The sequence below is a fragment of the Hyperolius riggenbachi genome, chromosome 4 (assembly GCF_040937935.1).
Source record: "Hyperolius riggenbachi isolate aHypRig1 chromosome 4, aHypRig1.pri, whole genome shotgun sequence".
NCBI classification, from domain to species: Eukaryota; Metazoa; Chordata; class Amphibia; order Anura; family Hyperoliidae; genus Hyperolius; species Hyperolius riggenbachi.
The window spans coordinates 304,046,281-304,062,427 of NC_090649.1; the positions used below are offsets into that span (position 1 = coordinate 304,046,281).

The 16,147-nt window shown below is 38.0% G+C and overlaps 1 protein-coding gene across 14 annotated transcripts in view; it reads left to right on the plus strand.

Annotated features, from left to right (window-relative positions):
- The window catches only part of EYA4 (EYA transcriptional coactivator and phosphatase 4), a 481,052-nt gene that overhangs the window by 178,638 nt on the left and 286,267 nt on the right, over window positions 1–16,147 (plus strand). For 9 of the 14 annotated variants that reach the window (XM_068231607.1, XM_068231594.1, XM_068231600.1 and 6 more), the window contains exon 1: window positions 5,682–5,756. The exons of 2 other annotated variants lie outside the window; for them this stretch is intronic. In XM_068231607.1, coding sequence (XP_068087708.1) covers window positions 5,697–5,756 — 60 coding nt within the window. In that variant the 5' untranslated portion in view covers window positions 5,682–5,696. Of the gene's footprint in view, window positions 1–5,681; window positions 5,757–8,002; window positions 8,067–8,101; window positions 8,886–14,112; window positions 14,328–16,147 lie in introns of those variants that run through there. 3 more of the 14 variants (XM_068231601.1, XM_068231605.1, XM_068231604.1) reach the window with 3 other exon arrangements.

Genomic DNA, 16,147 nt, shown 5'->3' on the forward strand with positions numbered 1-16,147 from the left:
GAGCTTTGCGGCAACACACGCGTCCATTTCTAACCGCGGCTAATATTCTCGTACCGCGCCGGAGAGGTATGTAGGCATGCCCCAGGTATGTATAAAACTTTTAGTTAAACTCAACTCTGGTTTCCTTTAAGTCCAGATTATGAACGGTGACATGCTATATCAGAGACTGTAACCATACTTTGAACACAAAAAAGACAGTGGCAATACTGTGTCATCTATCAAGAGTCTGTACTGTGACCCTTAGCAGAAACTTGACAATCACCTCAGCTAGTTGCATAATGCTTTAAGCAGTTCATAGATTCAGTCGTTCTGGTTTTTTGATTGTCTCTTTTTCTCCAGGACATGTTTTCCTCTGCTCTTGCCATCACTGTGGCCTCTGATTTGAGGTTAAAGGCAACAAAAAAGTGTTAAAGGCTTCATTCACTTGATGCCTTTCTATTGTGGCTGTTTGGCTTAGTTTGGTTGATATGTGTATATGAGTTCTGGGCCTCATAAGCACCAGGTCTTTAAACTGTTTTGCCAGAAGGCTGATCTCTTGCTTGTTGAGGTGCTTACGATTATATAGATGCTGATATGATTTGGAGAAATGCCCTACCAGCTGTGTATGTGGTGTGAAGAAGACTTTGGTTGTCAGCTGCTTGTGAATAATCTGGATGGTGTGGAGAGAAAAGTCCTTCCTTGGCAGCACTAAAAACAACATGAATTTGGAACTAGGTAATTGATTCTCAGTGGTCTTTGCTAATGAGAACAGTTTGTCTGCAATAGCCTCTTTTGGATTGTCTAGATTATTGTGTGTGTGTGTATGAAGCTATGGTATGATGAGTGAAATAAGGCTTGTTAATATCTTCTGATACTTTTTTAGTTGTTGGCTTGCATATTCCTGCAGCACATTTCCATGGGAAAAAAATGTTTTATACTGAGATTACAGATTTTTAATTAGAATCTTGTTAAATCTATGTTACAAAATAATTGAATAGGAAAAGGGTCCTGGGATATATGGGAGGGGTGGAGGAATAACGTGTACATTGATGCTCCTCTCTGTTTATGGTATGCTTCCAGGGTCGTTTACCACCACACATCCGTGTCCCCCTGTGGAGGGGGCCAATTGTGCCGAAAGCCGCTAAAAGCTGCCAAATGCTTTTTTGCACACTTGCAGAAAAGATTGTGTGCAAGATGCCACAGGCTTCACAATATGGCTTTTGCAGCTATAAGCTTCTGCTAGTGTAGTGTAATTGTTTAAAACTGTATTGGATAAAATGATCAATACATCTAAATAAATATTTGCAGGCGTTATAGACCTCTGTGTGTGCCAAAACCCCAAGCTTCTTGTTGGTTACACCAAAACAGTGCAAAATTTATAGTAAATATATTATTGATGCTCACATTCTCTGTACTTATGTTTAGTAACTATTGGTTGTGAGAATTTAAAGGTAACACAACAGTTTACATATTGTTTTATGAAAGTGGAGTACTGTTAGATTTTGTCGTTTAAGGGGATTTGGGTTGTAAAGATAATCAATGACGTTGTGCTGCTGTTGCTGCTGGCATTATGGATTTATGGTTGGACTCATGCCGGGAGATCCAGTTTTTCAAATTCTGCTAGTGCTTTTGGCTATGTTTGGCTCTGTTTAGCTCCTTTATGAGCTCTCTGAAAATTTGCATGCTAGAATATTTTTTTTTTCATTATCCGGACAGGATAAAGCTTCTAGCCTTCTCCAATATGTAAATAAAAAATTCTGCTGCTTTATAGATTCATTATAAAATTCAAGCTACACAACATATGGAAAGTAGGAGATCTTAATTTCTTTCCATAATCGCTGCATTTTGTGTACATATGTTTAGTAACTATTTTATAATGAATGGATGTAATTATGGATTACTGGGTTGAGAGTTCACAGATTGAATGAGAGTTTAAAAAAAAAATATGGTACAAGTATTTTAGTAAGATGCATTGCAAACATACATGTCTCTTTTCTACGAGCTAATTACAGTGGGATTCGAAAGTTTGGACAACCTTTTGGTTGCTACGATAAAAAATGTCAGTTAAATATATCATATAGGAGACACACACAGTGATATTTGAGAAGTGAAATTAGGTTTATTGGATTTACAGAAAGTGCCCAACAATTGTTTAAATAAAATTAGGCAGGTGCATAAATTTGGGCACTGTTGTCATTGTATTGATTCCAAAACCTTTAGAACTAATTGTTGGAACTCAAATTGGTTTGGTAAGCTCAGTGACCCCTGGCCTACATACACAGGTGAATCCAATTATTAGAAAGAGTATTTAAGGGGGTCAATTGTAAGTTTCCCTCCTCTTTTAATTTTCTCTGAAGAGTAGCAACATGGGGGTCTCAAAACAACTCTCAAATGACCTAAAGACAAATATTGTTCACCATCATGGTTTAGGGGAAGGAAAAAAGAAAGCTGTCTCAGAGATTTCAGCTGTCTGTTTCCACAGTTAGGAACACATTGAGGAAATGGAAGAACACAGGCCCAGTTCAAGTTAAGGTTCGAAATGGCAGACCAAGAAAAATCTCGGATAAACAGAAGTGACGAATGGTGAGAACAGTCAGAGTCAACCCACAGACCAGCACCAAAGACTTACAACATCGTCTTGCTGCAGATGGAATCACTGTGCATTGTTCAACCATTCAGCGCACTTTACACAAGGAGATGCTGTATGCCAGAGTGATGCAGAGGAAGCCTTTTCTCCGCCCACAGGCAGCACAAAGACCTGAATATAATTGAAAATATGTGGTGTGAGTTAAAGGGAGCTGTCCATGCTCGGAAGCCATCAAACCTGAATGAACTAGAGATAATTTGTAAAGAGGAATGGTCCAAAATACCTTCAAGCAGAATCCAGACTCTCATTGGAACCTACAGGAAGCATTTAGAGGCTGTCATTTCTGCAAAAGGAAGATCTAGTAAACATTGATTTAATTTTTTTTTTGTGGTGCCCGAATTTATGCACCTGCCCAATTTTGTTTAAACAATTATTGCACACGTTCTGTAAATCCAATAAACTTCACTTCACTTCTCAAATATCACTGTGTGTGTCTCCTATATGATATATTTAACTGACATTTTTTATCGTAACAACCAACAAGTTATACAGGAAAATCATGACAATTAACAAGGCTGCCCAAACTTTCGCACCCTACTGTATATATATATATATATATATATATATATATATATATATATATATATATATATATATATATATATATATATATATATATATATATATATATATATATATATATATATATATAATGTCCCCAAAACCTCCTCCTCCATGCTTCACAGCTGCAAAGTCCATGATGCCACCCTCTGGCTCTCAGTCACGTGACTTGCATTGGCCATGTGATCATGAGCCAGCGAATGGCAGCACAGAGAGTGCGCGGCTGAGAAGCATAGAGCAGAGCCGCATCTCTGCAGCAGGTACATGGGGACGGGAGGAAGCCCAATCTCAGGGGTCACTGGGGCTATTATTATGTCCCTGGATATGATATACTATAAGTGTAATCTTAAAGCTAAGTACACATCTCAGCCAAGATAGTCATTATGGACAATCTCAGCTGAGATTCTAGCTTGCATAAAGGACCCAGGATCTGGAGTGCCAAATCTTTTGAGACGATGACTCCCAATAAACCATTGTGCACACTGTTCTACTACTTCTCAATCCACTTGCCAGAAGTTGGCTCATCATAAGCCATTTGTTGTTCCTCCTCCCCCTTCATAGCAACAGACATGTCACTTGGCTAGTAGCTGTACAGAACTTACCCTTGAACAGTCGCCTGAGGGATTGAGCCCCAATCCCTGTGGTGAAAGTACACCGGCATGTGTACAAGGCTTAACAAGAAGAAGCATGTGGGAATTATTATATCTAGATATACATATAGAAAAACATAGCACCCTATCAACTCCACATTACTGTAGATCCATTTTTGTGTAAGTGAAGAGGTCAATGCAGTAAACCTATAGACAGTGATCCAGTGAAATGTCATTTGACTTTCTCCCAGTAAAGAAAGTAATAGCAGTAGCAAGCTGTAATTGGAAGATAAAACATATTGTATTCATTTATAAAACAATATTGATTGAGAGTGCCTAAAATCTCATTACCCCATTATAGAGTAGAATGTTATCAAAATGGCATTCAGATTTTAAAAGCTGGAGCCCACAGAAATGCCTGTTTTGATTTTTGCTTGTTATAAATAGGCTACAACATCTGGGATTTACGCCTTAGTTCCGGTTCATACGGGTGATTGCTGCTGGCTAGTTTTTGGAGATGTAAAGCTCTTCTCTGCTACCCAGGAGAAAAGCATTATCATTTCCTGTCAGTTCATTGTCAAGTCACATTTTGAGCCTCTAGGGCGGGGTTGACCAAACTTTTTAGACCACTGGCCATATCAGCGCACTTGAGAGTGCTACGGGGCCAAACTAGCAAAATTAAACACAATATTTGCGGGTAGATACATGATAATAACCCATATACCGTGAGCAGTTAGCGCAGTGCCAGCTGCTAATCAGTGGCTGTTACTGCTGCTGGTACCTGCATGTGGCACTGCAGCTACTGCCTGTGTGCTGCATGGAATTAACAACTGTAGAGAGCTTTGGGGACACCAGAAATGGCTTGACGGGCCACATTTGGCCCCCAGACGTTTTTTTTAAATGCCCGCCCTAGGGGGATAAGAAACCTATGATCAACTGTGACACTTGCATAAATGACATAGAATAAAAGACATGGACATACTGATGGAATTTACAATGCACAACTTTGTACTATATGCAGAGGCTGTGGTTCAGAAAAGGTTAAGACACACGCCTATAGATTAAGATATGATGATTAAGATATGGTGCAGCTGCACACTGAAGGACAATAGGAATCAAATTTAAACATAATGTTAGCATGTTATGCACAGTATCCCTTTACATACATCGCATCTAATTTTAAACTTGCTATTAATCTTGACTAGCTGTCATTAAAGATTTTAAAATCCCCAAGAATAGGATGCCTTGGCATAAATATTTATTAATGACTCTCTCAGTCCTGGGAGCTTGGTCTAAGAATAAAGTCGTGGAGCACCGGCCTTGTGAAATGAAGGCAGTCACTTCTTAATCTGAACTGCCATTGCTTACTTACAGAGTTCATCAATCATGTTTTATGAGTTTTAACCCAACTCAGACGCCAATCTGTCATTTCAGCATTGTAGTGGTGACAAAAAATGGTGCCGAAAATGTGCTGCAGGTGTAACTTTCACTCATACTATTTCTGGGCTGCTCAAGCTGTGTGCAGTCGTCTGGGGAAAGAGCTCCATCTTCAGTCCAAGTCTAGCAGTCCACGCTCCATGCTGCTATACTCTAACCTGGCAAGAGAAGCTTGGCTGCACTGTGTGTGAAACATCTAAAGTTGTCGAGCGCAAAGTGGTTGGCTTAAAGCTCGTTCCCAGTGGGGGTTGTACAGTTGTCTTCTAAGCAGCAAAATGTGCTTTTTGAGATTTTTACTTACAGCAGATTGAAGCTTATTCCATTTTACTTAAGTGCAATTTAAGGTTATTTTTTTATTCATTTTTTTTTTTTTTTTTTGCAACGCTCCATGGTTCCTGTTTGTTCCTTTATTACTTGGGCCTTGCATACCAAGTACAGCACATTCAACTTTACCTTTGGGAATGCAGCTACAATGAGCTTGAATGAAGGGACAATTTGTTACCCATAACAACCAGTCAGAACACATCTCTCGCTGTTTCACGGTGAGTTAGAAAATATAATACCTAATTATGATTGCAATGCACCGCTTTCCTCCTTCTTCCAGCCTTCAAAGTCCTGTTATCTTTCTGAATCTACATTATTATAGAATGTACATTATTTTTTCTCTTTTATAACTCAGTAATTGTATAATAGTGACTGTTGTTGAAGTGCTACCTTTCTTTTACAGATTTACCTGTAGGAAGGGGTCATTCATTTATTTCTAGATTTATATTACACTGACAAATAATTTAAAGCATTTGAAAAGAGTATAAAACAAGAACCAAAACATGCCAGTTTTGTGAGGAATTCAGTAAACGTCATCATTAAGGTTTTGGGTTGTGGAGGAAACCAGGTCACCCAGAGGAAAGCCGTATAAACACAGGAGAATGTGAGTGCCGCAAGGTGATAGTGCACACCCTTTAGCTTATGACTTGAGGTTACCTGAATGCTGGAAACAGATGCACCGATGTACATCACTCTCATCTGCTAATCCAGCAACTTTTGCTGAAAAGGAATGTTGCTGCACGTCATGTTTCATGTAATCTCTTTTAATGTTAGATTATTCTTAGATCTGAATTTAAGGCATGCAAGCAAGCATCTATATAGACTAAGCAGCCATACGTTTTTGTTTTAAGTTTTTGACCCATGAAAGCATGAACTCCACAATATGAAAGAGTCCCTCCTATGGCATATGGCACCAAAATATAAACAGTAAATATTTTAAAGCGGACTTAAACTCAGAACTTCCTCTCTGCTCTAAAAGATAAGCAACAGTATAATAACCTTTAAAGAAAACATTTCTTTATTACAGCTGATACAAATCCTGCAATGAATCTGGTGTGTCTACTTCCTGCTTTCATGGAAGCAGACATAGCGTTAACATCCTGTGATGAGGATATTTGCCGGGGCAGCCAGCCGTCGCAGCTGAGAGATAAAATTACAGTTGTGATTAGTCACATATGTGGGGGAATTAGACAGGCTAAACTCTCTAAATACACACAGGGCGCATTTCTCTCTGTTTTCTTTCTGCCCTGTACAAGAGTTCAGGTCCACTTTAAGTCCTGTATATTGCAAGCTGGAACCTTCATGAAGTTTATTCCATAGATACTTGATTGGATTGAGAAATGGGGAAAATGTATCTATAAGAAAATGTTATTCATTAGAGAAGGCTACCTTCTCCCATCACTCCATGGTACGGTTTTGAGTGACAATAGCTGACTATAGGCATGTTTGCCAGTGGAGAGAGGTTTGCATGAGGCTTTGCCTGTTCAGTGGCTACACAGTCATACACCCAGGAAACTGGGATGCATTGTAATGTTTGGATACCTTTCAGTGTGTGAAACTTGCTGCCTGATATATCCATTCCCTTTAAGGAAATCTGAAATGAGAGACGTGGAGTTTGACATATTTATTTCATTTTAAACAATGCACATTACCTGTCTGTCTTGCTGATCCTCTGCTACTAATACTTTTTGCCACAGACCCGAACAAGCATGCAGATCAGGTGCTCTGACTGAAGCCTGACTAGATTAGCTGCATGCTTGTTTCAGGCGTGTGAATCAAACTCTACTGACCAAAAAGATAAGCACGACTGGTCGGCAACTGCTACTGTTTAAAAGGATATGGCATCCTCCACAGGTTTCTCACCTCAGGTTCCTTTTAATGAGTGCTATTATAACAACAAAACCAATGTTATCCACCTCACCAAACAGTGGTTGTCATGTTGTGGTGGATTGATGTATGTAGAGAATGTGTAGATCACTGGTAAAAGGAAGAGAATATATATTTGCTATGGTCCACAAAGGCTACAGTCACATAATCAATTTCCAATGTAGTCTGCATCTCCTGGCTGTATCAGTTATTAAAATATACCACTAGGTACTGTGATTGGCTACAGAAGGAACAACATTCTCCATGGCTCACAGATGCAGTGCCAGGAAGAGTTGGTGGGTATGGGGTCAGGAGTCAGGAAGTTGGAGTTTGTCGACAGAATCATGTTAACCATGTTTCATTCAAAGCACATGGGAGGAGCTGGGGCACATTAAAAACCAGTGGTGGGTGTGCACAGGCAGACATGCAATGGCTATAACGTTCATTGAGTACAAAGCCACTGGATTATAGTGTATGCCGAGCAGTCAGTCAAGTCATAAGACAGCTTGCGTTCATGGAGGAAACAGGAACTAGATTTGCATGTCTGAAGTTGGAGCTGTCATTTAACTGTTTAACTGTATATTTAACTGTCATTTAGCTGTAACTGGATATTGGGCTAGTGAAGAAAATGTGACCCTTATCTTTAGAACCTAAAACCTTTTGTAAGTGCACTTCCAATGAGCATACAGGTCATGGTGTCAGAATGATGTCGTATCAGTTTATCTGCAAAAATATTCTGGGTTAGTGATTTAGAAAATATTAGAGGCAGAGGAACAGCAAGGCAAGTAGCATTAGCAATTTTTCCCAATATGGTAGCCTTCATTTACTTCTCACTAAAGATTTAATGTAACCATTTGAAATCCTATGTCGGGCTATGTCCGACATTGGCCTATTCCTCTATAGGTCCAATGCTGGACATAGTCAGACATAGGAAAAGCGGATGCCGTTAGATGGCACTGTTGCCAATAAAATCTGGCACAGCATCAACCAATTCAGATCAAAGTTTCGGACCATGTTCAAATCTCTGATTGTTGCCGGCCCCATTCCTCACCACTGGGCCACAAAATATAAATATTTAAGAGAACCTGAAGCAAGGAAAATTATTTAAAATAAACACATGATGTAGCTGCAAATGAATATTACATACTGACCTCGCCGTCAGTTCCTCTCAGACGCTCACCATTTTCTTCTTACAGTGATCCATTCCAGCTCTGACAATATTTTGTCAGAACTGAAATATACCAGTTGCTGACTGTCAGTTATATATCAGCAGCTGTCAGTTACAACTGAATGTGCAAGGTAGTGTCCATGGTTCTCTATGGCTCCAGTGGGTGATATTACAGTTCAACAGTGTGCTGACCAGGAAGCTGTTAGGGGGTAATGGCCATTTTTAAAATGGAGGAAGGGGAATTTCATTGATCACAGTGGACAAATGAGACGCAGGAGAGGAGAAAGAGATTGAGGAGAAGACTACACAGGAGGTAAGTGTGACCTGTGGATGGTTATTTTGACATTTTATTTACAGTTCAGGTTCTCTTTAAAGAGGAACTCCAGTGAAAATAATGTAGTAAAAAAAGTGCTTCATTTTTTACCATAATTATGTATAAATTATTTAGTCAGTGTTTGCTCATTGTAAAATCTTTCCTCTCCGAGATTCACATTCTGACATTTATTACATGGTGACATTTTTACTGTGGGCAGGTTATGTAGCTGCTCCTAGCTGTTTTGGCTGTTAGAGACAGCTGTAAACAGCTAATTCCTGTCTGTGAACATTGTTACATTGTGGCAGTTTGCCCAGAGTACCGCTGTACTCAGAGCTTCTTGTGGGAGGGGTTTCAGCACAAAATCAGTCATACAGCGCCCCCTGATGGTCTGTTTGTGAAAATCATTATATTTCTCATGTAAAAGGGGGTATCAGCTACTGATTGGGATAAAGTTCAATTCTAGGTTGGAGTTTCTCTTTAAGTGGGTGCATCTGGTCCAATCGTAGGGGCACTGCCTAATAACTGAATTAAACTGGTGCTCTGCAAGCGAGGCAGAGTTACAGTGCAGAAGCTGGTGCTGGCCTGCCACTGATGCTGTGTCACCTCCTCACCTCCGGATCCTTGCCGCCAATCTTTCTCCCAGATCACCTACGTCCACCGTAAAAAAAATAAATGCAAGTGGATGTGGTTGATTGGTAAAAAGGATTATTAGAAAGGATTAAAGATATAAGGCAGCGGGCTGGTGAAAAAAAAATTGAAAGTGCAAGATTTAACTGCCTATGAATGAAGATCATTTAGATGATTGCATTTCTTATAAAGAAATAACAATAAATACATCAGAAGCACATTTTCTGTGTTCTTATCAGCTCCACTCTTCACATCAGCAGAAATCGTGGAGAATGTAAGAGTACACTATGTGGCTGTGACCACTCCGGATTCCTGGGGCTCAGTCTGAGCCAGCGCCGTGGGCTGGTTATAGCTGTGGTCTGGCCTTGGATGTGGGGCATACAACTCAGTCAGTGCACCAGCTATGTGGAATTCACGTACATAGTAGAATATGTGATAAATGACATCATTCGCATTGCTGATGCATGTTAGGAGAAGTGCTTTAACTGGCTTGTAAAAATCATGTGAACCTTCTTATATTTAGAGGCTTTATATCTTTATATATCGAATTGCATGAACAAAATTTTAGAATTGTTTCATCCCTATTGCACGTGCCCTTTTATGTGATCCTGGTAAATGTACTTTAAATGGACATGAGTAGCAAGGTGTAGTAAACTCCTGAGGGTTTGTAACTAGAAGCAAAAAAACAAACGTGTCCTTCAAAGAAACATGGATTCTCTCTTAACTAGAGTGCACCTGAAGGTTTGTAGGAGAGTACATCCTTTAAAAGGTGGAGAGACGATGATCATTGTTTATTGTTTATTCATCTATGGAGGTTTTCAGGCTTGATATTAGACCCTGTCTCCTAAACCATCCATCCCCCACCCTTCCCTGCTTCATACACAGAAGCTGAAAGTAGGTTGGTGTCACAATGATGTTCTCAGGGCTTCAATTACACATGAGCTGTCACTGAACTCTTCCGCAGGGTAATCTGTTAGTCAAGGTAATAAAGTGATTAATATGGAGGAGTCCAGAAGCAGAATAGGCATAAAGTACTTTAATTATTATGAAATTCGCCATTGCCATCCCTCAGCAAAGTTGCCTAGCGCTGTGCCTCCTCTGGGTTTTATATCTTCTGATGGACTCACCTATAAATAAAAATGCAAATCAGGGTTGTAAGGGGAGTGTCACAAAACCCAATCTGCATGCTGGTTCCAGCGAGCGATTTAGCAAGTATTGCAGATTATCAGTATTACACCCAGGATAGTAGCAGTGTTTTAAGGACTAGGTCAGCAATGATGGACTGCTTGTTTCTTTTGAGACAGGTGCACTTAAAACATTGGAGAACCAAGCACAATATCTCCATTCACTCTCTGCATATGAAATCATTGTATGTGTTACATATGTTATATTATAAAGAAGTCAACTTACAGAATGAATGTTTATTCATAGATAAAAGCAAACCTGTATCGAAAATAGACGTATGAGATAATGAATTGTATGTGTAGTATAGCTGAGAAATAGAACATTACTAGAACAGAAAAGAGTCTCATACTGGTTTTCAGTACAGGAATTTAGTTGTTATAAATGCAAAAGAGCTTCTCTGAGCTATATGACCCACTGGGTCAAATACAGTCCTGTTTTCTGAATCACTTAAACAGCAAGAAAACGTGAGAGACAGTTTAGATAAGGTTGTATTGCAGGAAAGTTCAAAGAGTCTTAATTTCTGCTTTGTTTTATAGCTTAAAAGACAGAGTGTGGTGTATAACTGCAAATATGACAGAATGATGCAATGTTATTAAAAAAAAAAAAGCTCTGTAACTGAAAATAAAAATATGGGACTGATTTCTTGGCTACTAATGTTATATTAATTATCCGTACTACACATACAATTCATTATATCATACATTTTTGGGTTTATTTCCCTTCAGGTTTGCTTTAAGAAAAATAATGGTATTTTGTTCAAACCATTTTACAGTGTTAATGTAAAACGGAAACTGAAAACTGTAGCTTCCAATCACAATGCACCATTTAGTAGTCTGGTATAGTCTAATAAATAAAATAGTAATCAGCTTATGTAAACGATAAAATAAATAAATAAATCATGTATAATGGCATTATGGGGAAACAGATACTCTGGCTGTCTCTGGTGTTGTGTAGCACTGACTTTTGCTGATTTGCTTATTTAACATAGTCCATCTATGGCTGCCATCTAAAGTACACCAAGTCTAATAATTATCATAGCAGCAGCAAAGCCTGAAAATGAAATGTGTGTTATCCAGCTGCTGACAAGCTAAGTTAGTCATATGTTATGCTGATAGGATTACAGCTCCATTGTAGTTCCCATCACGATGAGTATGAAAATGGATATGGTTTCTGCTGCCAAACTGATTTCAAGCTATCCAGGGATCCTTGTACAGGTTTATCTAACCAGTATCACTCTCCTTTACAGCTAGCTCAGGCTCTAATTATAACATATAGAAGTCTAGGATTTACCTTCCCACTCATCCTAAAGCTGACATTAATTATCTACACCATAGACTTACTACGCACTTCCCTTTTCAAAGAACTGTATGTAAGAAAGTACCATATTGGCTGTATTGGTGGTAAAATGAAAAAGGAATAAAAATGTTCATGTTGTACATGTTGATAGGTAGACACAGGGAAACGCAATGTATTGTGGGTAACAGGGAGCTGATGGGTTAAGTGCTCAGCCTGGGTGGCTTCTGAATCAGCATGGGCCTCCTGTGCTCTTTGACATATCTTCAGTCTCCTGTCTCCTCTCCCTGTCACAGCAAAACCTAAAGATATAATAGCTATCTAGTTACCAACAGCGGACATCCATATTTCATATGGCTGATGGATATTGTAAGATGGATGGATGGATTAGAATCCTAATTTGAAAGAGTAAGGATAGTATTATTACATATGAAATATATTTTGTATTTACAACCCACTAGTGGTTCAACTCAAATTCAGAGATAGTAAGTTCTTATTTCCTCAAATATTCATGTTTGAACCTTGGAATTAAGTCTTTTAAAATAGAATTTGTTTTGTGCAGTTTGATTTTTTTTTATAAATATTTATTTCAGATGTGACTAGTATATTCACTATGTGTAAGTGTGAAATATATACTTGGTTATATACTTGAACTTTTTAAAATAGTACATTTATTATGAAACTGTAGTCCAGAATGTATACCAATACCAATGGTATGGTAAATCCAGCAAGGTTTCTTTCCTTAGGCCTCTTTCCCAGTGGGAGGTTGCGTTTGATGCAACGTTAAAGTTGCACAACGTGCCCCTAACGCAGTGCATGTAGGTTATAAAATTGGACGTTATTTTGCACTGCGTTATGTGTCTCTTGGTGCGCCATTTCATTGCATACTGATGGAACAAAAATAGCACATGCGTTACAGTAAAAAAAAAAGAAACATTACTGAGCATGTGCAATACACATAACGCAGCAAATGTATTGCTAAACGCACAGCATGCAGCACTCTCTAAATATTGCTACACGTTACACACAACGCAATGTGTGCGCTGTGAATGTCGCACAGACTTTTTATTGCTGTGCGTTAGTCTGCGTTATAATGTTTTATAACGTGCGACTTTAACGTCCCACTGTGAAAGAGGTCTTAATCTTGGCTATCTGTAAAGTTGTTCTCTGGACCTTGTTGTTGCATTACATAAAAGTGTTTGAGAACAAGCTTTCTTTAGAAGGGTGAGACATATAGATCCTGCTTCAGGCATGTAATGGAAGATGACATACTGTATCATACTGTATTTTTTTTATTTTACCTTTGGAAAAGAACTGTACAAGTTTGTTAGTTAATGTCAGTGGAAGCAAAATTTACCAGTGCAACATTTTTGAATTATTTCTCTAGTCTATAGCAATGCAAAATATTTACTGTACATCACTTTGACATGAATTAATAAATTGATTTTTTATTACTTATCTTTGTGCTGCCTGGTTAAATAGCCTATTCATTTTCTTTAGAACTTTCTACTTTAAGTAATACTACATTTTCTGTCAATATGTAGCTAAGTATACAGTATCAACTGTTTCTTGTTTACTCCTAAAACATTTTATTCCCCTTCGATAATGTAAATTGTTTGCTGCACCCGATCAAAACAGTCAGCCTACACCGCGTCTGTGTTGCAGTCAAAATAGAAGAATCATGACATTATGCCATTATATCAGCCTTCTTGTTGTCTGTTGCTGGCATCCATAAATATATAATCTCCTGTCAGACTTTTATAAAATATATCCTTGTAGTAGCATTACAACAATACATGGAGCCCCCAGTTTGAAGAAGCTAAAACAATAAGGAGCAGATGTGTCATTGTGACAGCCGGTGAGCAGAGTCCCGGGAAGGTGGCTTGATAAAAAGAGCCTTAGGATACATACAGAATACCAGATCGCCACTGAAAGACAAGAGTTGTTGACGGTAATGACCTCTGAGCACAAGTCATCTTGCTATAAACAGAAAGGTGTGGAAAGCCATTGGTTTGAGCAGGACTTGTTTACTATCCAGATCACCTCTTTAGTTAACTTAAATAACTGCAGGGAGTTGGCAGCACAGTGACAGCTCAAGGGAGGACAAAGTGTCTTAGTCCTACTCGAATCAAGACAATACTGACAGCTACCAGAGAACCTTGCAATACTGAAATCCAGCACCTTCTCTGTTACTCCAGCTGCTCGCTTTGTTTGTGTTCTTCTAAGTGGCATACCGGACGTGAGCCTTTTCGCTGACATTTTTATTTTTTTATTTTGCCTTTTATTTTTCCTTTTCCATATGCAGTTTTTGGAATTTTTGTAGGAATTCAGGAGGTAAGCTTAACATTTGTTAACCAGTATCTTTTATCTACTACACTGTTTCTTACTCATTTTATGCAGTTCACTGCAGTGTAATGGTACATGGCCTAGCACAGCAACAGCGTTATATCAGATGTCTGTGTTGATGTACATAGCATGTGGTGCAACATTTATTACATTTTTCAGGTTTGCTTTCAGAAAGGATATGCTGTTTTTCTTTTTCTATTAATATATTTTAGAGGTATTTCTTGTGTATTGCTCTTATGTAGAGAATGTAACTGGAATATTTCTGACTTTATCCTAAGCTCCAAATTTATATAATTTAATAGATTCGGTTTTTATATGTATGGTGTAAGTATCTAGAAGCTAAAACAACACTCTGTAATAAGTCAGCAGTTGAATCAGTGAGTGCATCAAATACAGTTTAAAGTAGTAATTTGTTTGTTTGTTTGTTTTAATTGAAGCTGGAGTTACACCTTAGGCTTTGAGCTATGAATTATGTTCACATGTTTAAACAATTTGTAAATAAAAAATAATTTTGTGATTTGTAAAAAGAAATGCATAAAGAAGTTTGCCTTAGCACATATCTTATACTTGATTGATATAACAAAAATATAACTAAACAAGCTGTTGAACACATGAGCTTAGTGAGTGCAAATCTTCACAATGCAGACCATGTAAAGACTTTTGTGTCCCCTGGTATATCATTTTATACACATTAACAGGTGTAATGTAATTTTTTATTTATTGGAGTGTACAGTGCTCACTGTGAGTAGTCGTAGTGATGGTAAATTGGTGTAGATATTACATTTCTATGGCATCATCCTAAATGTATGTTATATAGTATTTGAGTTTATTTTGTAGGTGCTCTCTGCTGTTCAGGAAAGGGTTATTTAGGAAAGGCTTGGGATTGTTAGAGGTAGTGCAGTGTTTGGTTTAGCTTGCAGGGTCTGTTGAGCAGCATGCAGCAGGATGCAGTTACATACTAGGTTTTCTGTGCTCCATGCACTGCTGATTTCCTAAAGTGACCTTATCTAACCACCATAAATTTCTTTTTGTGTGCATACCTAGTCTGGGAACAGCTGTCTGCGACTTAGAATGTTATATTTTTTATGACTTGCGTTGTCTGCATTTGTTGCATAAATTGTACTTCTTTACCAATAGTGTGCTATGATTTGTTAATTCAAATTGCTTATTTTCCAACTAAATACACAGTTCACTACTGCATTGAGTTCAAATGTTATTTTTCTTTGCATTTTTTCAGTTATTTTTTGTTTTCAATAAACTGTTACATTTATCTGTAGTGTTAAGTATAATTATGTGGTTTCCTACATAAGGTTTTAATCATTTTTCATGTTGCACTTTTTATATTTGCTTTCACATTGTGGTTCTAGTCTCAGTCATGTCCATGACGTTGTGTTAATTCTGATATAAGTGTTATTAACTTACTTTGGCTATAGATCACTGCAGTTAACCTACTTTGTTGAAAGCTCAATTACTGCCTAGGTGATAATATTTTATTTAGGAATAATATCTTGTATTCTGCTAAAAATAAAAAATCTTGAGTGTAAAATAGTCAATGTAAAACGGTAGAGAAGCTGCCACAGTAGGTTTCCTAATTAAAATAACCTAAATCTTTTCAATACTATGACAGTAACGTTGTCAGACTAATCTTTTATTTATTTTATATTTTTTTACATAAACAAGTACTTAAAAATCACACACAGCAATACACAAAAAATAGTAAAATACCCTGAAATGTGTCTGCACATTCTCCATCTAAATTCAGCCATAGATGGGGAACAGAAACACAACACTCTTCTGGTATAATGTTC